Source organism: Haliotis rufescens, unplaced genomic scaffold, assembly GCF_023055435.1.
Source record: "Haliotis rufescens isolate VD_foot unplaced genomic scaffold, xgHalRufe1.0.p SCAF_2, whole genome shotgun sequence".
NCBI classification, from domain to species: Eukaryota; Metazoa; Mollusca; class Gastropoda; order Lepetellida; family Haliotidae; genus Haliotis; species Haliotis rufescens.
The window spans coordinates 43,058,278-43,082,038 of record NW_025963890.1 but is presented as its reverse complement, the minus strand read 5'-3'; the positions used below and the strand labels follow the sequence as shown (position 1 = coordinate 43,082,038).

At 41.0% G+C, this 23,761-nt stretch overlaps 1 protein-coding gene across 1 annotated transcript; it reads right to left on the bottom strand.

The window, feature by feature from the left end:
• Positions 1-345: 345 nt before the first annotated feature.
• LOC124149386 lies at positions 346-17,476 on the bottom strand. The gene is made up of 5 exons (XM_046520931.2): positions 17,076-17,476; positions 15,674-15,846; positions 3,624-3,706; positions 2,457-2,655; positions 346-1,103 (listed from the first exon to the last, which is right to left on the bottom strand). The coding sequence occupies exons 1-5, from the start codon at positions 17,380-17,382 to the stop codon at positions 993-995; spliced, it is 873 nt and encodes a 290-aa protein (XP_046376887.1). The 5' UTR covers positions 17,383-17,476; the 3' UTR covers positions 346-992.
• Between the last annotated feature and the right edge of the window lie 6,285 nt (positions 17,477-23,761).

Sequence of the window (23,761 nt, the reverse complement as noted above, 5' to 3'; positions counted from 1 at the left end):
TTTAAATCTACATCTCTGAAAGTCTAGTGTTTTAACTGTCCTTTGTCGACTGATTGTAATGTCTATATTTATGTATTATTTATGTACAACTTGATTTAGTCACGATATGGCTGAAATATTGCCGATGTGACTTTAAATCTTACCTCACTCACTCACTGATACTTGCATCACTTCGGGCTTGGCTCCCACATTAAGCTGACACGCCGAGATATAACTGTAATACTGTTAATAACGGCGTTAAACCCAACTCACTCACTCACTCATTTTCATAAAAGTTGTTGTTTACACAAACAGGGAACAAGTAAATAACTACACAGCATGGCCAAAGAAACCTTTTATCACATTTCAAAAACACAGTCGGTTCATTGGTGTGCGAAATGTTGTATATTGTGAAGTAGGAACACTACATTAAAGTTTATATGTGAGTATTATTAGTATAAACATATTGCAAGAGGTAATCTGAAATTGAAACTTGAAACTATAATACAATAAAAATAGGGTTATATAAGACGGCGTGAAATGTCAGTTCAATATCTTATCATGGCTATCTGCAAAACGTAATGTTAAAACGATAGGAAGCCAAATAAGAAAGCTTTTAACGGCGTGTAAGTGGTTCCACATAAACCCAATACTACGATTCTGTACTATTTCTTAAATGAGAATCTTTCTTGAGCCCCCAAATCGCACTATGTGTGTAAACGATAGTGATGTGACAATACGGCTTTGTAGAACGTATGTGTACTGAAGGGCGGATGAAAGTCATACCTTCTTGTTAGTGTTATAGTGTATGATGTTTGCTTTGATTTTACCACGTCAGTATTACGTTTGTTTAATGTGGACAATAAATATATGATCACGGAGTTGATAAATAACAGAAGCAAACAATGACAGAACAAACTGAGTCAGTAATATCGCGATGGGGGACGCGAAGAATGTCACACAATTTACATATTCTGTGGTGACTGTGACGACTCGCTAGCACTATAACCACTTCATGTCAATATGATAGTTTTTATGTTGACATTAGTTATTTTGATAGTATCCAGGCTATCTCTCGGTAGACGGTGCTGGAAGGTAAACAACGTCACTCCATCCACTTTGCACTGAAACATATACAAGAGGCTGTTATTTCAGCTACGTCAAACATTTACTGTGAATCATGGGTAACTGTGTTGAGCTGCAACTTATCAAATAAAAAAAGATTTTTTAACGTCCAACACCCAATGCCCAATGCCCAATGCCTCACAAAAGGCATATGAAAGATTATCATGCACAAATTCTGTCAACTTGACTCACGTTGTCCCACTCATCAATGAGAGCAACACCGAGTTCATTGAGAGTAGGGGGTGGATTTTGACGTTGATGTACACGTCTGCCACTGACGTCCCAGATGTGTTCAACGTGTTTTGCTGTTGGAGGAATTGGGTCACGATCCTTGGACGATTAGCACATGCATTATCGTCTTGAAAGATGAAACGTTGGCCAACACGTGTAGCAAATGGCACCACGTGTGGTGCATGACATTGTTATGTCCCGATAGTAATGATCTGTGCCATGGACAACATGGAGCGTAGTTCGGCCAGTCATTGGGATACCACACCACAAGCCTCTGATTCAAATGACGTGCAAATGAAGTTGTGGGATGGCACGTGAATGACGTGCACGCAAATGCCACTCTACAGTTGCCTGTTGCAACCGGTCCCTTATCTGAGTGGTAGTTTGCAACCGATGTCTCAATGCCATCAATCTGATTCTGATTGCCCTTGGCGTTCAGACCGTCGTCGATCATCGACGTTATATGTTGTTGGTATGTGACCCCTAATTTACTGATGGCAGATATTCTGACTTGTGCCCACTTGCAACATGCCTCCGGCACGTTAACGTTCAGCACGTTGTAAACGTCACATGATCAGTACTGTTGCTATATAAATATTTTTCAGAATAAGGCATGTTGAAAATGTTGAAGGAATTGGTAGGAAGTAGGATAAGTAAACAATCAGTCTGTCATTCTAAAGCGTACATATACAGAGAACATTGATATTGTGTTTTATCTGCAATAAAGTGTGGGGTAGGAACACAGCTTCGATAGGCTAAGAGAAAGCACCAAGTGATGATGTCAATACCTTCTTGGGTTAGAGTGAGTGAGTGAGTCTGGTTTAACGCCGCTTTTAACAGTATTCCAGTCATATCACGGCGTGTCAGCTTAATGTGGGAGGAAAGCCCGAAGTGATGCAGGTCTTAGACGTTTACCACTTCGGTGAAACCCACGAGCACGGGTATGGTGCTGACAAACCTAGAAACATAATCGGGGCGAACCGGGATTCGAACCCAAAATCATAGGTTGCTGGCGCTGACGCAACTCTGCACAGCGAATCGCGGCGCCTCAGACGACTGGGCCACCCGTGCCCCCTCTTGGGTTAGAGCAAAGGTTAAAGCTAACAGAGTGTGTGACTGACCTGGAACCCAGACTCAGATGAAAGGATGTCCATTGTAAACATTTTATCCACTTGGAAGGGGAAGGGGGCAGCCAAGGGAGTCTCGCTGGTCTGCCAAGAAGAGGATACCCTGCTGTTTCGGTTCACCTTTGTCAGGTCAATTTTTACTGCAATCTTCAGGAGGTAATTTCCATTTCCGGCAATGAAGGTCACATCAAATCTAAAGCAATTGGAACATTTAAATCGTTACTTCATTGATCCTATTTACCAAGATGCAAAAAGGTCATAAACTGCAACATATGATATATTAGGTTTTCGGAACTGTAATCCAGACAACATATTGGGAAAGAATCTGTGTCAAGTAGTAGAAAATTATCCAGAGGGAGAAGGGGACTTCTTCTACTTCTGCTTTTACTTCAAGGAGTGATAAAACAACCATTTTGCTGAGGCCGAAGATCCGGATTTCATTTTCTGTATTGGCACAATGTGTAAAATTAAGGCCCCTCTTACACAGGGCTGCGACCTTTGTGCAACCTTTGAGCGGTGTCGCCTAAACCCAGAAAATCATGTATCTATGTAACTGCTCGAGTTGTTCAGCGTCTGCAACCACAATGAAACACTGCAGGTACAACCCTCTATTTATGGGCAGGCTGAGGAGGCACTACGGGTAGCTCAAAGGAGGCAGAAAAGAGGCAGGAGCATTGCCATGGTGTCCCAAGGGTTGCCGTGGTCGCCGAATTGAGGCACGGCGGTCGCCACAGTCACCGTTCAATACATGCTGTCGGTCGCCCAAAGGAGGCACAAGGGAGGCAGAAGCATCGCCCGGATTGACGGGAAAACTTGCAGCAGAACACATCTTTTACCTGAGGACCATTGGGCGACCGCTGTGCCTTCATTCTGCAGCAACGGCAATGCTTGTGCCTCCCTTGTGCCTCCTTGAGCCAACCAACCTCCTCGGCGACCTTTGTGCGACTGTTTTGTTCATGTTAAAAAAAAATGGCGACCAAGGCGTCCATGGCGATGTCTGAACCTCCCGTGTACCACCTTGGGACGACCTAGGCAACCATTCTGCCTCCTTTGAGCCTCCAACGACGACCTGACAAATGTTATCGTCGCGCAGAGGAGGCACAAAGATCGCCATTCTGTGTAAAGGCCCCATATTAGTGATTGAACACACAGTAAACGTACGTTGCCGCTGTAGGTGTTGCAACCAATGAAAAGCCAGAGTCTACTGTGTGCAGGTGTGCGCCGCTGATGGATACTGGAGAAGTCTGAAAGAGAAACTAACATACAGATTCGTGGTTTAAGAGAACGAATAGGTAACTGAAATCTATATTCGTTCTTGGAATTGTTGTGTCGTTCGGGTTACACCGTAGAATTTAGCGTATATATTTAATTACTCTCAGGTTTCGGACTCTACCTCTCGTTCCAGTTTTACATTAATATATTTTCCACACGACCATGGTTATAGTAATAGATGAAATATCTCTATATATTAACGATTGCTACAAAGACAATCAATATTGGCACACACCGAGTGAAGTGTACATAAAATTCCATCGAGATGAGATGAAATTGTCAGACATTCTGACAAAATCGTTCAATCTTTCCGGGAATCTTCGACTGCACCTTGGTGATGCGATGACGACTTCATATGTTCTATGTCTGAATTGTTTACAGTGTCGAATGTTGTTTTGAAAATAAGAACTGGTACAGGTCTTTTAACTTGTTTGTTTGTTGATTAGTGTCATAAAGTCATATTGATACATCATCAATAGTCAGTCATCATTTGCATTTGAAGTCGTTTCAAGTTAAGTCGAGTCTAACAATGCAAGCGTCCGTGTCCAAAACTACTCTCGCAAGCAGTTTGAAAGAAAGCCTAATATTGGGGTCTACTGTCACGTTCCCAATTATTATCCAAAGAAAGAGGTCTTTATCTGTTACGACTTACAATTAAATATATTTGGCTAACCAAGTGAAAAATACCATTTATGAATTTCAGTTTTGAAAAATCGTTGATTGGTATCCCTATTGTTATATAGAGTTGTCATCCTTGAAACGGTCAAATGCATAGTGTTTGCACCAGGTAATATGTCATATGTTTATCTGGGAGTGTTATTGTCAAGAATTTGAAATATCCAAATGATTCATTCTCATTTTTGAGTGGAAAAAGAAACCTCACATCGAAAACAAGTTCATCAATGACCCTCTTGTTTCAAAGTTTTTTGATGTGACGTGTTCAGGGTGCAGTTGCTCGACTACGCACTTTGAGACTACATGTGCCGTTATATCCAACGTGAAGACAACTGTTCACTGGTAAACAACAAATTGTTTAACCTTTTGGAGATACAGTTTTGTTTCGAAAGTATCAACCAATTATTCTTCAAATAATTCAACAATGTAACAACTAACGCAACATAGAATTTACATCCTCTGATAAAAAGGGACTGAAGCATGACCATAAGTTTGTTTATTTGTTTGTTTGTTGTTTAACGACTCACTCAGCAATATTCCAGCTATATGACGGCGGTCTGTAAATACTCGGGAACATGAGCATCGATCCGTGCAATTGGGATACGATGACATGCATCAACCAAGTCAGCGAGTCTGACCACCCGATCCCGTAAGTCGCCTCTTACGACAAGCATTGGTTGCATTAGACCTATTCTATCCCGGATCTTCACGGGTCCATGACCATAAGTGGTGGTTCCTGACATAAACCACCAGCAACCCCCAGACATGACCAAATACATGTTGAGGTCTTATACCCCCTCACACATCAGAACAGTCAATATGACAAGGTTGCAGAAGTTGTGTCCCTCAAAACTCCTCGAATGTCCGATGGAACTACTATTGTTTCACGTCTAAAGCTTTGTCAGCTTAATGTGGGAGCCAAGCCCGAAGTGGTGCAAGTATCAGTGAGTGAGTGAGGTAAGATTTAAAGTCACATCGGCAATATTTCAGCCATATCGTGACTAAATCAAGTTGTACATAAATAATACATAAATATAGACATTACAATCAGTCGACAAAGGACAGTTAAAACACTAGGCTTTCAGAGATGTAGATTTAAAACTAGCATATCATCATAAAATTCGAACAATTCATAACAGTACACAATACAAATGGGCTATAGATCACCAATAACCAAAGGTAGGTTTTGGTTTTGTTTGTTGTTTAACGCCGCACTCATCAATATTCCAGCTATATGACGACGGTCTGTAAATAATCGAGTCTGGACCAGACAATCCAGTGATTGACATCATGAGCATCGATCCACGCAATTGGGATATAACGTCATCCCAATTGCGTGGATTGATGCTCATGATGTCAATCACTGGACTAATATAGTCAGGCCCAGGCTCGATTATTTACAGACCAAGTGCAGAGGGCTGAAATGGTATTTCAGTAAAATGACATTTCAGAGCCTGAAATCATTTACAGTCTACAACATACGGGGAGTGGCGGACTAATGACACATCGGGAACTCCATTGGTGGCCTTAACATGTAAAGATTATCTTCCACAAGGACCTGACAGATGACCTGTGTATGATAATGACATATGTGACCAACCATGAGATAAGGGACCTTATGGGCGAAACATCACATTTTGACTTTACATAACATTTAAAACTAAAGCATCCTCGCAACACAAAGATACAATTCACAAACGTCAATCACACATCACACATCACACATCACACTTATCGATCTTCACTGAAGAAAGTTGACGCCAAACGTCTTTAGGGGCGGTCGGGTAGCCTTGTGGTTAAAGCGTTAGCTCGTCACGCCGAAGACCCGGGTTCGATTCCCGACATGGCTACAGTGTGTGAAGCCCATTTCTGGTGTCCCCGCCGTGATATTGCTGGAATATTGCTAAAAGCGGCGTAAAACCATACTCACTCACTCACTCACTCACCCAAACGTCTTTATGACGTCATTGCACAATTGTATACTAGCACCTTTATGGTACCTTTTTCGTGGTTGGTCACATATATAGTTCTACAGTTGATCGAGGCCTCATTTCGTACATAAGGTACTACGCCCTATTGCAAAATGCTTTGCCCGCAGGATCAGATCCGGGTGTGTCACTAGGGCTGCCATGAAAAATACAAATCCTTATACATGTTTTTGAGATTTTGTGACATTTACAAAATGTGTGTAACCACATTGTACCATAATGAGTGCTGCTGGTATTTCACTACTGAAGTATTCGCTGGAATACTTTGTGTTTGTGCAAAAATCATTTGAAACATAGACCCTAGGACCGAAACGTGACAAGAAAATACACGTGTTAATGACGTCAGAAGGCTTATTCCACTTCCTTTACGCATGTGGTTAAGCCTTTTATACAACTATTAGTATTACATTTCATATAAATTATCATTAAAGACGTCAACGTTTATAACTTCAGTAAAACACATGATCATGGTATCCTTTTTACATGCATAATCGTAAAAGAGCTTAATCTGGGATTTGAGGGAGCACGGGTGGCCCAGTCGTCTAAGGCGCCGCGTTTGGTTGTGAAGAGTTGCGTTCCTTTGGCACGCCAGAAACCTATGATTGTGGGTTCGAATCCCGGTTCGCCCCGATTATGTTTCTAGGTTTGTCAGCACCATACCCGTGCTCGTGGGTTTCACCGAAGTGGTAAACGTCTGAGACCTGCATCACTTCGGGCTTTCCCCCCACATTAAGCTGACACGCCGCGATATAACTGGAATACTGTTAAAAGCGGCGTTAAACCCAACTCACTCACTCACTCACTCACTCACTCACTCACTAACTCACTAATTACATGTATGATTGTAATTGGGCTTAATCTGGGATTCGAACCTTCGATCAGTGTACACTGACACGGAAACGTCACTGGATCACCCACTTTAATGGTTCAACTTTTGCTTTATCAGGTAAAGTTGTGAGGTTGTGAACCATGGTAGTTTACTTCTTACATCGGGATTTGATGTCTTACAACATACCGCAGCTGGTGTCAACCGCCTTGATATATTAAGTGTCGTTTTACCCTGCTCATTCACGCAGTCATTCCTTATTCACTCACTCACTCACTCACGCAATTACATCAGCTGCCGTAGTTAATAGCTATAGCACTAGGGACGTTCTTCATGTTCTGAAATAATATACAAAAATCTTCATTCACTTTCATTCATTTACAATAAAATACTAAAGGTTATTTTTTGCCTGACTTATGGCTTGTCATGATATCATGTGTAAAACGGAAATAAATGCGTAAAATTATTTTTTTTAAATTTCAATGTGCATTTTCAATTTTGGACCGCCTCTGTGGTTTTGTGAATAGGGCATCTGCCCGGAGATCCGAGGGTTCGTGGTTCGATCCTTTGGCCATGACGTACCAACATGCATGTCGAAGTAAGGTCAGACATTAATGTGGGCATCACTCTTCAGCATATGTGCTGGTAACCTTTTTTAAAATTCGAATGACGAAAAACCAATCATTTCGTTCTTCGTCTTTGAAGTAGCAGAATTACTTTGTTTTTCGTTCTCCAGTATATTACGGAAGCTGATATCCCCAAGGTTGTGTGACGTAGCTCCCACATGCATTAAGAAATATTCAATATTTAGTTGATTGCAGATTTCTGAAGAAGGAAAACATTGCTAAAATGCTATTATTTATCCATGGCATCCATAAAAGACCATATACAGTAAAATACGTTTGTAACGAACACGCTTATAACGAACTGACTGATATGACGAACATATTTCTTTGTCGCGGCCATTTGCTGAATATATTCTGTATATATGCTAATGACGAACTACAGTTATAACGAACTAAAGTGAGTTCGTTTTAACGGTAGTTTACTGTACCTATTACTGTAGGCTCTGCATCCATCCAGATTTGCGTGATAAATAAAGAAAAAGTTCCTTATTTGTCATTCCGGAATGTGAGAGACGAAAAGCGAAGTACGAAAAGGTTTGTTTCTTGTTATTCAGTAAATCAAACGAGAAGAACAAAAATTTTAGTTATTCATCTTACGTATCTCGAACGACAAATACCGAACCAACTTCTGATGGCCTTCCTCGAGAAATAATGTTGAAAGACCCTCACCAAAGCTCGAAAAGTACAAAATTGGTTAACTCGTACAGATAGTCTGTTATTCATGTAAAAACACTTACGGACACGGGCAAAGTTCATGAGTGAGGGAGTGAGTGAGTATGGTTTTACGCCGCTTTTAGCAATATTCCAGCGATATCACGGCCGGGGACACCAGAAATGGGCTTCACACATTGTACCCATGTCGGGAATCGAACCTTGGTCTTCTGCGTGACGAGCGAACGCTTTAACCACTAGGCTACCCGACCGCCCCCCGAAGTCATGAGGCGAGGTGAAAATGTAAGGTGTCTCAAGACGATGCGTGCACACACGTGCACGCACACATGTTCATCTGGGACCGCCTCCGTGGTCTAGTGTTAAAGCGTACGTCCGCCTGGAGAGCGGAAGGTCCGGGCTACGATCCCCGGTCGCGTCATACCAAAAGGGGGAAGTGGTTATAGTGCTACCTTGTCGTCACAGTCCCGACAGAGCATGTAAATTGTGTGTCATTCTTGACGTTCCCCATCGCCAATTTACTGACTCACTGTGTTCTGTCATTGTTTGCTTCTGTTAGAGACAGCCTCCGTGGTCTAGCAGTAGGGCGTCCGCCCGGAGAGCGGAAGGTCAGGGGTTCGACCCCCGGCGGCGTCATACCGAAAGACGTCAAAAGATGGCACTCTTTGTTACCCTGCCTGGCGCTCGGCATTAAGGGGCTAAAACAAGGACTGGTCGGCTCTGAGTCAGTATACTGTGTCTGAGTGGGGTATTCATGTTAAACTGCGGCATCTTATCTCAGTGGGCTTGCACTATAAATCGGCATCAGTTCGGACTAGTTCAAGCAGACACACACACACACACACACACACACACACACACACACACACACATATCGCTATATAAGCGCAATAATAATAAACGCGACGTTAAGCCCCATTTCACCTCACCTCACGTTTATCTGGATCCGCCAGATCGTTAACAAACTTTTTCCTAGTATGACGTATAAAAACAGAAAATGTCGATCTGACATAACAGCCACGATCATCAATATTCCAGCATGTTAACTTGGAACAAACAAAACCGTTTGTCTCATTTCTTTATGCCGTCGTATTGTAACTACGGATGTAGTTTCGCAACACATTCACATTCGACACTGAATGCGGCCAAGAAATACACAATGAACACCTGCTGAAACAAAACGCCTCCAGTGCCCTGGTCCCCTGGTCCCTCGACTTGTTCTGTAATTATTAATTATTTACCAGCTTGTAAACTATCGTCAATGTTACAAAAGACTAATAGACTTCATACTGTCAATATGACCGATGGGTTTCCTCCAAGAATGAACGTCGCTCGTTGATACACATCACATCTAATTTCAAAACATTACACATCTTGAAACCTTTCAAGACACATTAATCAAAATATAAATTCATAACATTCGTAGAAAGTACATAAATGAAAACTATTCTATCATTCATAATTTTTTTTATCCTAATATGGATTTATTTATTTTATGTATTTAATTTCTTTTACCCGTTCCTTCTCAGTGGTGTAGATTACGATAAGTTTTGTATATAAACTCAAATACCTTATGTTTATGAAGGGATTAATTTTATTTTTTTACCAAGAATTATTCTTGATTTTACCGTCTCTCATAACCAGTTTGGGTGGCGTTTGTACATGTGTTTAATAAATCATGCTCGGATGACTGTTATCTTCTTGATGTACAAATGGTGAGACAAAAACAAACCACTTTGAATAATTAATTCATTGATTGAATGTCAAAGTGAAAGTGCTGACATCACACGCCCCGTAATCGTATTCAAAACAAAGCCTGAAGCTCCTGGCGGAACGGTGCAGCGTTGCGTGACACATGTTTGACATGTAGACTTGGGTGCAGCGTCTTTCGGTGATGGTTATATCCCATTAGTTAGACGTCCCAGTAGTTAGACGTCCCATTAGTTAGACGTCCCAATAGTTAGACGTCCCATTAGTTAGACGTCCCAGTAGTTAGACGTCCCATTAGTTAGACGTCCCAATTGTTAGACATTTGTAATAAGGCAAAGAGGGAATATACCTACAGGTGTAATGGATCAGTCCTAATTAGATTAAAGTACTGAGTAGGGATAGGGGACTCACAGTTTAGGGAGTATATATGTTATAATTTCGTTTAATTAACCTAAATTACCTTACTCTCAGCACAGGTTCAATAGGCATGAGATTAACTATGTAAACTATGGAGTAGCTTAATTGTCTTACTGTATGATCAGTTGAAGGAGTTGAGTTTAGATTATCTACTCATCCAACAAATAAAAATGATCTTGGGGTACGTATCATTATCAGTATCGATATGGCTGGTTTAAGGAAAGTAGAGTACATCACCTCTCGACGTGGAAGTAAGCAGTTGATATTAGATGGATATATTTACAACAGAAACCGCGAGAGGCAAACCTGCACACATTGGAGATGTGTCGTCAAGACGTGCAATGGGAAATGTACAACTGTCGGTGACTTTCTTTGCAATCAGTCGGAACATAACCATCCGCCTGAAGATGAAACCAGAGTGAACCTTGTCAGCAATCTTCGTAAAAGATTGGGTATGCCCTAAAGTATTAAAATCTGCAAAGTTGCTATGCTAAGTTTACTATGACCCCGAACGGAGGGGCAGGTTTGTGTGATCAGCCATGTAATTTTGGAGGACCTCCAATAAAAAGCTAAAATGGAGCCTGTATTTATATTTTTTAAAAACACTCCGCCTCCGATGGGTCTTTTTTTCGTTTCAGTGCAATTGATAGACAGTTTTGTGTGTTTGTTTGTTGTTTAATGCCGCACTCAGCAATATTCCAGCTGCATGACGGCGGTCTGTAAATAATCAACTCTGGACCAGACAATCCAGTGACTGACATCATCAGCATCGATCCACGCAATTGGGATACGATGACATGCTTCAACCAAGTGAGCCTGACCACCCGATCCCACAAATCATAACGCCAAAATTCGAGTGAATTATTTCGAAATGTGTAACAGAAATCTCTCGAATAAAAGGAAGCTTTCGTTAAGAGATAAGACGTGACGTGAAACAAGGAGATATTTTCAAAAAATAAACAAAACCAAAATATTTCAAAAATATCTCCTTCGACCCCCGTCACTCGATGAGAGAGACATGATATTTCACTCGACATATGGTCCACGCGGACGAGGTACGATGGTACGCAATTAACCAACTTAACGAGGTTGACCATCCATTAAGGCGCCTCTTACGACCAGCATACTACACTTGGGAGTCCCCACGTTCCAAGGGACCGCCTCCGTGGTCTAGTGGTAGAGCGTCCGCCCGGAGAGCGATCCCCGGCCGCGTCCTACCTAAAGATGTTAAAAGATGGTACTTGTTGTTACCCTGTCTGGCGCTCGACATTAAGGGCTACAACAAGGACTGGTCGGCTGGGAGTCAGTATATTGTGTCTGAGTGGGGTATTATGTTAAACTGCAGCATGGTATCTCAGTGAGCTAGCACTATAAATCGGCATCAGCCCGGACTAGTACAAACAGCCACACAAACACACACACGTACATGCACGTCGCTATATAAGGGCAATAATCTTGGACGCGACGTTAAGCCCCATTTCACCTCACCTCACCTCACCTCACCTCACCTCACCTCACCTCACCTCACCTCACCACCCCACGTTACATCCAGACGTTTGTTTGTAAATGTGACAGGCTGCCACCGGTGGGGCAGGATCATTCGTCACCACTCGCCCCTTTCCGTAACCTGCAAGAAGACTCGTCCCCCTATCGATGAATGTTATGTGCGAAAAACGACAAACCAATCAGAATGCGCGTATGATTTCAAGTTGTTCATTAAAGAATCCCTCAGTAATAATTTTTGATTTTACATATGTCTTGCATCTAAAAATATACCCAAGATACAGTTAAATGTGTTCAATCATACTGTATAATTCCGCATGTCCAGATGTGCTTTAAATTGCATCTAAAATATATATAATATATGGGGAAATATATGTGAACCATTACGCAGCGAATTGACAATTGTTTTAGGTATGCCCGTATGCGCTAAGACGGAACCCGGTCGCAAAAATGGCCATGAGGGGCACGAGTCGCTATTCGGCTTGTCCCGGAATAACACGAGTTGGTCACGAATGGGGGCAGGTTACGATCATCTTTATGCGAACACCTGATTTCATCACAATGTGATAGTTTTTCATAAACACATGCACCTGATACAGTCGGAATAGTACACCCGACTCTGCTTTTAACTTGTAAGATTTCCTGTGAATATGGGAATATCCGTTTTTAATTAATTATTTGTGATTTTATTCTTCTTAATTCGGATAAATAGAGTTTGCGGCTGAAATGTTGCCAGAATGTCACTTGTGACATTTATGATAAGAAGTAACATTAACGAAAAACTGCATATAGAAATATTACAATTTTTGCTTTTTCACACACGTTTACATTCAATCAGGGTCACAACGAGGCGAATCTTAAGTGTAAGCAAAACCAATATTACGAGGCCCAAGAATGTATTTGAGTAAGTGAGTTGGGTTTAACGCCGCTTTTAACAGTATTCCAATTACATCGCGGCGTGTCAGCTTAATGTGGGAGGAAAGCCGAAGTGATGCAGGTCTCAGACGTTTACCACTTCGGTGAAACCAACGAGCACGGGTATGGTGCTGACAAACCTAGAAACACAATTTATGCGAACCGGAATTCGAACCCACAATCATAGGTTTCTGACGTGCCCACGGGACGCAACTCTGCACAGCGAATCGCGGCGCCTGTTAGACGACTGGGCCACCCGTGCCCCCGAAAGTTTTTGAAATAAGATGCGCCTAAACGCTACTTCCTTCTTTTTGGGATCGTTTATGTTAAATTGTATTTGTAACAAAATTAATATTGGTAATGTATTTGTTATTGTTGTTTATTAGTAATATATTTACGTGTTTCATCAACACATTTTCGACTTTCATTCAAGAAACATCTACGATGACAAAAGAATTTTGAACATAAAAACGAATCGATAATATTACTGTTATGTGTTTTTACATGTTCGTTCGAAATATGTTACTGTTATTTATTTGTTCATATTTTTACGCGAGCCGACCTATCATAATAATGAAAATAATTGTGTGAGCGCGGTTTGCTTACGTCACAAACCATCTACCACTTGAATTCTGAAGTGCGTAAAAATTCCGATTTTCAGGTCAGACAATGAATATCCTGTCCGACCATGTAGAGTTTGAATTAAAAATTTACAGCATAGATGGTTTATCATTGAGGTTTACCTAATAAACAAATAGTGCAGGTTTTTTGTTAGGTGTACGCAATTGCTTTTCTGCTTCAGTGGTAGTGTCGCCCCTGGCAACATACATCAATGAGATGTGATAGCACACCAGCAGTCAGCTAGTTTTCTCGGGAAAGACAGTGCAAACATATTGTAACAAATTGGGATACGATGACATGCATCAACCAAGTCAGCGAGCCTGCCCACCCGATCCCGTTAGTCGCCTTTTATGACAGGCATAGTCGCCTTTTACGGCAAGCAATGGAAAGGGTGCAGTCGTTTTTGTTATGTACAGGCAAATAAAGGGATTCATATGTTACTTTTGCATCACGACTTCCATTGGCCAGGAAGTCTTGGCAGATGATATAGACATTTATGTTCACTTGGCTGAGAAGATGTATTATTTAATCACTGATGATTGACACCATGAGCATCGATCCACGCAATTGGGATACGATGATACGATAAAACAATACCTACTCACTCACTGTGCTGTAACAGGGCCAACAGTGAGTGAGACGAGCAAGGGTCCAGCATATTTATAAGGGAGGGGATCAAAATATCGAAATCCTCTCTCAGATAATTTTTAGTGCCTACCACGTACTACATTTGATTTTCAAAAGGTGTGTGTAGGGGGTGTCTGGACCCCTGGACCCCCTTATCGATCCGCTTATGATGCCTGATGTCTTTTGCCCACTGTAGTGAGTGAGTGAGTTGGGTTTAACGCCGCTTTTAACAGTATTCCAGTTATATCACGGCGTGTCAGCTTGATGTGGGAGGAAAGCCCGAAGTGATGCAGGTCTCAGACGTTCACCACTTCGGTGAAACCCACGAGCACGGGTATGGTGCTGACAAACCTAGAAACATAATTGGGGCGAACCGGGATTCGAACCAACAATCATACCCGTGCCCCCTTGCCCACTGTACGTTAGAAGTTAATACCAGTTACCAAAATCACTACCCTATGGGCAGAAATATCACCGTCCACAAGTTTCAGACAACTGTTTCAATTATTTGTTGCCAGTAAGTTGATATTTGATTGTATGTTGTTTATTGCCGCGCTCAGCAATATTCCAGCTAAAGGACGATTGACAAGACATGAGCATCGATCTACTCAACTGGGATATGATGACTTAAATCAACATATTTAGCGAGCCTGACCACCCGAACCCGTTAGTCGCCTCTTACGGCAAGCAGGCATCTTCCCGAGGCAAGTGAGTTAACTGACTATAAAAGTCCAGTTTCCACCCTTGCCGAACTAGGCTGGTATTATGGAGTTACATTTTGGCTGGGCTAACGAGTCTATGCATAGTCCAATCAAAATCGCGCACCGAAATCGAAATCCGGTTCGTAGAGTGTCATGCAGATTTCGGTCGACTGCAGGATTTGCAAAGCATGTGCACCGCTAACTCGTTGTCAACAGATATTTTCTCAATCTTTTCATGTTTTTAATCAAGATGCTCACGTGATTTGATGCACTTCGCGATGTAAGACTCGTTTTATCACAATATAAATCTTGATTATCGATCAGATCGTCTTAACTGGGCGCCACCATTTTGTTTGAAACAAATGCAAGTGATACGAGAGGTTGAATCTGATTGGTCAATAGGAGAGGCATAGAAAGGACATAACTCGTAATAGCCACTGGTGGCGCTACGATCGAGCCCAGGAATTCCAGCCTAGTTCGGCAAGGGTGGAAACTGGACTTTTATAGTCAGTTAACTATCTTGCCTCGGGGAGATGGCAAGCAGGTTGCTGAGGTTCTATGCGACCCTGGATCTTCGCGGGTGTGGGAGGAAAGGTACAGGTTTTAACCGTATACTGACCAGTGAGTAGAGGGGAGGTACCAAATATTGCCAAATACCCACTTTGTTAACACAAGTTCCATTTGCTTGTGTCCAGACTGACGATCCCGGAACACAGAATATCGCGGCACTGGTTCCAACAAAAGCCGTTGTATCGTTGCACGCCGAAGACGTAGCAATGACGTCATTTCTCCAATATGTTGAGGGAAGAGACGGGGTTGGGGAACCGCAGAGATCTGAGAGGAAAAGTTCAATGAGTGAGTAAATTTAAAGTCACATTGATTTGAAAACAACAAAGCAAAGATACACGGCATGGGATAGGCGACAATGTTTTAATAATGTGGCTCTTCAGCGAGTATCTATAATTGGCGAGACGGGAAATGCATGTGGGAGTTGAGTTTGGTTTAACGCGGCTTTGAACAGTATTACAGTATATCACGGCGTGTCGGCTTGATGTGAGAGGAAAGTCCGATTTGAGGCAGGCCTCAGATGTTTATCTGTTTGGTAAAACCACGAGCAATGGGCTGGTGCTGACAAACCTCGAAACAAATTCTGGGCGAAAATGGATTCGAACCCACCATGATAGGTTTCTGACACTCCTCAGGGTCATGTGATTAAACAGACGCACTCGTTTGGGGAATTAGAAGACAAGGATATCCGTGACCCAGAGGCATGTATGGAACAGTTTGTTATCAGCTTTAGCAACAACGCCACTGTCAAGTTTGTATTAATGAATTGTGAAGGACATGCTCAGTCAAAACTGCTCAGCAAATACACCAGTACTAAATACTCTCATTTGTTTGTTTGTTTGTTTGTTTGTTTAACGCCGAACTCAATATTCCAGCTATATGACGGCGGTCTGTAAATAATCGAGTCTGGACCAGACAATCCAGTGATTGATATCATGAGTATCGATTCACGCAATTGGGACACGATGAAATGCATCAACCAAGTCAGCGAGCCTGACCACCCGATCCCGTTTGTCGTCTCTTACAAGAGGGCGGTCGGGTAGCCTTGTGGTTAAAGCGTTTGTTCGTCACGCCGAAGACCCGGGTTCGATTCCCGACATGAGTACAATGTGTGAAGCACATTTCTGGTGTACCCCGCCGTGATATTGCTGGAATATTGCTAAAAGCGGCGTAAACCCCCACTCACTCCCTCACTTATGACAAGCATCATTGCCTTTTATGGCAAGCATGGCTTGCTGAAGATATATTCTACCCCGGATTTCTTTGTTAAGTTACGATCACCTTAGCGCTAAGATCACTTTGTAAAACGGCACCCAGGTAAAAAAAATCAAATTAATATCAAGAATTCAGGCCCTTACATGCTTTCGTCGCTTTTTAAGCCATTGGCGTTTTGTTAATGATACACTGGAGATAATGTACAAGAATTCACAAAATAGTTAATGCTCTGTTGATACGGATTAATCATTCGTTGAAATGAACTTAAACACTGAACTCACGTTTTATGATGTAGTATTTGTCCCCAGTCGTTCCCGTCCCCGTGGTTGTCTGTGTCTGGTAGGTTGCGTACATGTGACACTGACCGGTGCTGGGGGCAAACCTCACCCCGACACATCGGGTGTGTCGGAAACATCTACTGACACAGTCCAGCAGCTCTGAGTTGTTGACCACAGAGAGGATGTCTGTAGACGAAAAGCTGTCCGTTTCATCCGCCAGATTAAAGAAAGTTTTACATTCTTGAAGTCCGGAGATTTGACAAACTACGCCGATTAGAAACTCACAAAGTACAATCGTTGTTATTTTCATATTGTCACAGCCTTTGATAATTTGAATTTGTTAAAGGTATGGCAACACCCTTCGAAAAACCTAAAGTGATGGTGTCATACCAATGTAGGCTTGCCGTGCGTGTCGGAAGCAGTGGAGTGGCACAGCGCCTGTAAGATCGATATCACTCCTTACCAATGTTTATACGCAAGGCCAGCATACAATGGACACGGCATGACACGGAATCGTTTCCTGTTCACTGCCAAGAATGTTTGCAAATGGAAATGAATTTTAACACGCGTGTTTATACGAACGAAAATAACATTTTGTACTTTTCAAAACTTTGGATTTATAACACTAAATGTAACGGCAAAGATAAAATGTGACGAAATCACAGACTATATTGCGCACGGGGAGATAACGAAGGTAGGTCTTTCTTTTATCTGAGTGAGTGAGTGAGTGAGGTTTTACGCCACTTTTAGCAATATTCCAGCAATATCACGGCGGGGGACACCAGTAATGGGCTTCACACATTGTACCCATGTCGGGAATCGAAGCAGGGTCTTCGGCGTGACGAGCGAACGCTCTATCCACTAGTCTACCCGACAGCCCCTTCTTTTTTCTGAACATAAACAAGTCCATAAAGTACTCTTCGTCAAATGGAGGAAATAAAGAACATGTCTGTCTTTCTGTGGTAAAACTATCTTGGGTCACGAACTTCACATTTTATTAAGTTGGGCTTTTGTAACTCTTTAAAGATATATTTGTTTGCTTGATCATATCAGAAGTCCAAAAGGCTGCAAGTGAAAGAAAGAAAAGAGCTAGGTATCAGCCATTTGAAAATTTCAATTAGATCAAAATGGACCTTTGTCATACCCCGTCCTTCAATGAAAAGCTTGTCTGGAGGAGACCATAGCCACACTGAATGACGTGAAACAACATCAACATCCTTCAACTGTTTGTTCAATCAATGAAATCCTGTTGAAGTCGGAGGCATGACACGTTTTAACAACCACTAATGAAAAATTGCAGGTCGCTGTGGTGGGGGCGGTCGGGTAGCCTAGTGGTTAAAGCGTTTCTGGTGTCTCCCGCCGTGACATTGCTGGAATATTGCTAAAAGCGGCGTAAAACCATACTCACTCACTCACTCACTTTCTGTGGTAAAACTATCTTGGGTCACGAACTTCACATTTCATTAATTTGGGCTTTTGTAAGTCATTAAAGATATATTTGTTTACTTCATCATTTTAGAAGTTCAAATGCTGCCAGTGAACTAAAGAAAATTTCCGAAAACTGCCATGCCTCTATTTCAAAGTTTTCCTTTTTTGACATTTTCAGTCGATCAAAAAAGACTTTTGTCATGCCCGTCCTTCATTAAAAGGCTTGTCTGGACGACGACCATAGCCACACTGAATGACGTGAAACAACATCAGCATCCTTCAACTGTTCAATCAGTGAAGTACTGTTGAAGGAGGAGGCATAACAAGTTTCAACAACCACTTCATAAATGAAAACTTGCAGGTCGTCCAAGTACACCATTATTTCAGCAATTTCCATTACGAAACCGGTTCCCGGTACCAGGTCCCTCGAGATGTCTCCGTCTGAGAATTGTATAATTGCATACTGGAGGTATGGAGTCTGAAGCCGAATCAATATCACGGCAGGATACATCCGAAACGGGCTTCACACATTGATGTACCCGCTTGAAGACTCGAACACGAGCCATCGTAGTGACGCTTTAGCCACTAGGCTACCCCGCCGCCCCTTATCGACGAGGAAATACGATAATAGATTATATGAGCCAAGACCCTGGTCGGATGCACTGCTTTTTAAGCCTGCCTGCAGACACACGTATTATGTTTGTTGTACACACACTCGGCAAAGTAAGCTCTGCCCGACACAAATCAATGTCAGTGGACGTATTTAAATACACTGTTTCTAACGATGTGCTTGTACTGTCTGTTTGCCTCCAATAGAGCCAAGGATCCTCCGTCGACGTTTGAACAAGTATGAAGAATGTTTACTCTCTTTGTGTTTGTAGTCCTTGATACGCATTAGGAAGCTGGGAAAACAGGAATACATGACACTTTTTATGGATTGCAACTTCTTTTATTCTTTGTCACGACGTTTCAGGGCTACTTCTTGACTCGTACTGAGCAGTGAGTGAGTGAGTGTGGTTTCACGCCGCTTTTATCAATATACCAGCAATATCGCGTCTGGTGACAATAGAAATGGGCTTCACACATAGTACCCATGTCGGAAATTAAACACGGAACCTCGGTGTGACGGGTGAACGCTTTAACCAGTAGGTTACCCGACCGCCACTCTTACTAATGGGGCCTTTACACAGGATGGCGACCTTTGTGCCTCCCGTGTGCGACCATGAAATTTGCCAGGTCGTCGTTGGAGGCTCAACGTAGGCAGAATGGCTGCCTAGGTCGTTCCAAGGTGGTACACGGGAGGTTCAGACATCGCGATGGACGCTATGGTCGCCGTGAATTAATGAACATGTTCAAAACAGTCGCACAAAGGCATCTTCTTGAGGCAAGAGAGTTAACTGACTATAAAAGTCCAGTTTCCACCCTTGCCGAACTAGGCTGGTATTATGGAGTTACATTTTGGCTGGACTAACGAGTCTATGCATAGTCCAATCAAAACCGCGCACCGAAATCGAAATCCGGTTCGTAAACAGTCGTACAGATTTCGGTTGATTGCAGGATTTGCAGGGCATGTGCACCGCCAACTCGTTGTCAGCAGATATTTTCCAAATCTTTCATGTTATTAATCAAGGTGCCCGCGTGATTTGATGCATTTCGCGATGTAAGACCCCTTTTATCACAATATAGATCTTGATTATCGATCAGGTCGTCCTAACTGGGCGCCACCATTTTGTGTGAAGCAAACGCAAGTGATACGTGAGGTGGAATCTGATTGGTCCATAGGAGAGGCATAGAAGATACATAACTGGTAATAATCACTGGTGGCGCTACGATCGTGCCCATTAATTCCAGCCTAGTTCGGCAAGGGTGGAAACTGGACTTTTATAGTCAGTTAACTCTCTTGCCTCGGGAAGATGCACAAAGGTCGCCAAGGAGATTGGTTGCTCAAAGGTTGCTCAAAGGAGGCACAAGCATTGCCGTTGTTGCAGAATGAAGGCACAGTGGTCACCCAATGGTCGCCAGGTAGAAGATGCGTTCTGCTGCAAATGTATTCCGTTAATCTGGGCGATGCTTCTGCCTCCCGTGTGCCTCCTTTGGGCGACCAACAGCGTGCACTGAATGATGACTGTAGCGACCGCCGTGCCTCCATTCGACGACCCCGGCAACCCATGGCAATGCTTCTGCCTCTTTTCTGCCTCCTTTAAGCTACCTGTAGTGACTCCTCAGCCTGCCTATAAATAGAGGGCTTGTACCTGAAGTGTTTCACTGTGGTTGCAGACGCTGAACAACTCGAGCAGTTACTGCTGAACAACTGCTGGAGCAGTTACACAGAAACATTATTTTCTGGGTTTAGGCGACCATTGAGCGTCCTGGCCAGTTTTTGATCGCTCAAAGGTGGCACAAAGGTCGCAGCCCTGTGTAAAGGGGGCTTAAGCATTCACGTGATGAAGGAGCAACTGTGTTAAATCGGTTGCTTCAACTTTCAGATGACTAAACAAATATACATCTAAATTAATGGGAAACAGAATGATTTGAAACAAGCGCACTTGGTGGTGTTCCAAACAAAGGCACAATGAGTGCGCTATCACGTCGGAGTAGTCTTCTACTCAAAAGAAGTTAAGGAGGACCCGATTCTTTCATATTACTACAGTTAATTAATTACAGTGATATCACACAATCGGGTGTCATGGCGGATTGACGATATTGATATGAAAGAATCGCCTGGCCCTTTGAGTAGTACATTACACCGAGCGCTTTGATTGATTTTATTGATATCGACACAAAATTGTACAAAAGAATTGAATGTTGTCTTCCTTTTGTTCCCGTATTTTTGTAATGATCAATTTCGTACGGTACATGATTACATTGCTCTGTTCACTTCTTCGAACTAAATTGTACATGTTAACAGTGTATTGTACACAATAAAATGGTATTGTACATGTTTATATTGTATTGTACATGTTTACATTGGATTGTACATGTTTACATTGTAGTGTACATGTTAACATGGTATTGAACATGTTTACATGGTATTGTACATGTTAACATGGTATTGTACATGTTAACATGGTATTGTACATGTTAACATTGTATTGTACATGTTAAAATGGTATTGTACATGTTAAAATGGTATTGTACATGTTTACATTGAATTGTACATGTTAACGTTATATTGTACATGTTAACATGGTATTATACATGTTAACGTTGTATTGTACATGTTAACATGGGATTGTACATGTTAACATTGTATTGTACATGTTAACGTTGTATTGTACATGTTAACATTGTATTGTACATGTTAACATGGTATTGTACATATTAACATGGTATTGTACATGTTAACATGGTATTGAACATGTTTACATTGTAGTGTACATGTTAACATTGCATTGTACATGTTAACATTGTATTGTACATGTTAACATGGTATTGTACATGTTAACATGGTATTATACATGTTAACATGGTATTATACATGTTAACATGGTATTGTACATGTTCACATTGTATTGTCCATGTTTATATTGTATTGTTCATGTTAACGTTGTATTGTACATGTTAACATGGTATTCAACATGTTTACATTGTAGTGTACATGTTAACGTTGTATTGTACATGTTAACATGGTATTGTACATGTTAACATTGTATTTTACATGTTAACATGGTATTATACATGTTAACATGGTATCTTACATGTTAACATGGTATTGTACATGTTAACATGGTATTGTACATGTTAACATGGTATTTTACATGTTAACATGGTATTGTACATGTTAACATGGTATTGAACATGTTTACATTGTAGGGTACATGTTAACATTGTATTGTACATGTTTACGTGGTATTGTGCATGTTTACATAGTATTGTACATGTTTATATTCTATTGTACATGTTTACATGGTATTGAACATGTTTACTTTGTAGTGTACATATTAACATTGTATTGTACATGTTAACATTGTAGTGTACATGTTTACATTGTATTGTACATGTTTACATGGTATTGTACATGTTTATATTGTATTGTACATGTTAACATGGTATTGTACATGTTTATATTGTATTGTACATGTTACCATGGTATTGTACATGTTTATATTGTATTGTACATGTTACCATGGTATCGTACATGTTAATATGGTATTGTACATGTTTACATGGTATTGTACATGTTTACATGGTATTGTACATGTTTATATTGTATTGTACATGTTTATATTGTATTGTACATGTTTATATTGTATTGTACATGTTAACATGGTATTGTACATGTTAACAAGGTATTGTACATGTTAACATGGTATTGTACATGTTTATATTGTATTGTACATGTTAACATTTTATTGTACATGTTAAAATGGTATTGTACATGTAAACATGGTATTGTACATGTTTACATGGTATTGTACATGTTTACATGGTATTGTACATGTTAACATGGTATTGTACATGTTAACATGGTATTGTACATGTTTACATTGGATTGTACATGTTAACATTGTATTGTACATGTTAACATTGTATTGTACATGTTTACATGGTATTGTACATGTTTATATTGTATTGTACATGTTAACATGGTATTGTACATGTTTACATTGGATTGTACATGTTAACATTGTATTGTACATGTAAACATTGTATTGTACATGTTAACATGGTAATGTACATGTTTATATTGTTTTGTACATGTTTACATGGTATTGTACATGTCAACATGGTATTGTACATGTTAACATGGTATTGTACATGTTTACATTGGATTGTACATGTTTACATTGTAGTGTACATGTTAACATTGTATTGTACATGTTAACATGGTATTGTACATGTTAACGTGGTATTGTACATGTTAACATTGTATTGTACATGTTAACATTGTATTGTACATGTTAACATGGTATTGTACATGTTAACATGGTATTGTACATGTTTATATTGTATTGTACATGTTTATATTGTATTGTACATGTTTATATTGTATTGTACATGTTAACATGGTATTGTACATGTTAACATGGTATTGTGCATGTTTATATTGTATTGTACATGTTTATATTGTATTGTACATGTTTACATTGTATTGTACATGTTTATATTGTATTTATATTGTACATGTTTATATTGTATTGTACATGTAAACATGGTATTGCACATGTTTACATTGTATTGTACATGTTAACATGGTATTGTACATGTTTATATTGTATTGTACATGTTAACATGGTATTGTACATGTTTATATTGTATTG

Coding starts and splice junctions, on each gene's coding strand:
- LOC124149386 (XM_046520931.2), bottom strand. CDS start 17,382: ATGAAAATAACAACGATTGTACTTTGTGAGTTTCTAATCGGCGTAGTT. Junction 15,847..17,075: donor CAAATACTACATCATAAAAC/GTGAGTTCAGTG, acceptor TTTTCCTCTCAG/ATCTCTGCGGTTCCCCAACC. Junction 3,707..15,673: donor ATGGAACTTGTGTTAACAAA/GTGGGTATTTGG, acceptor TTTCTCTTTCAG/ACTTCTCCAGTATCCATCAG.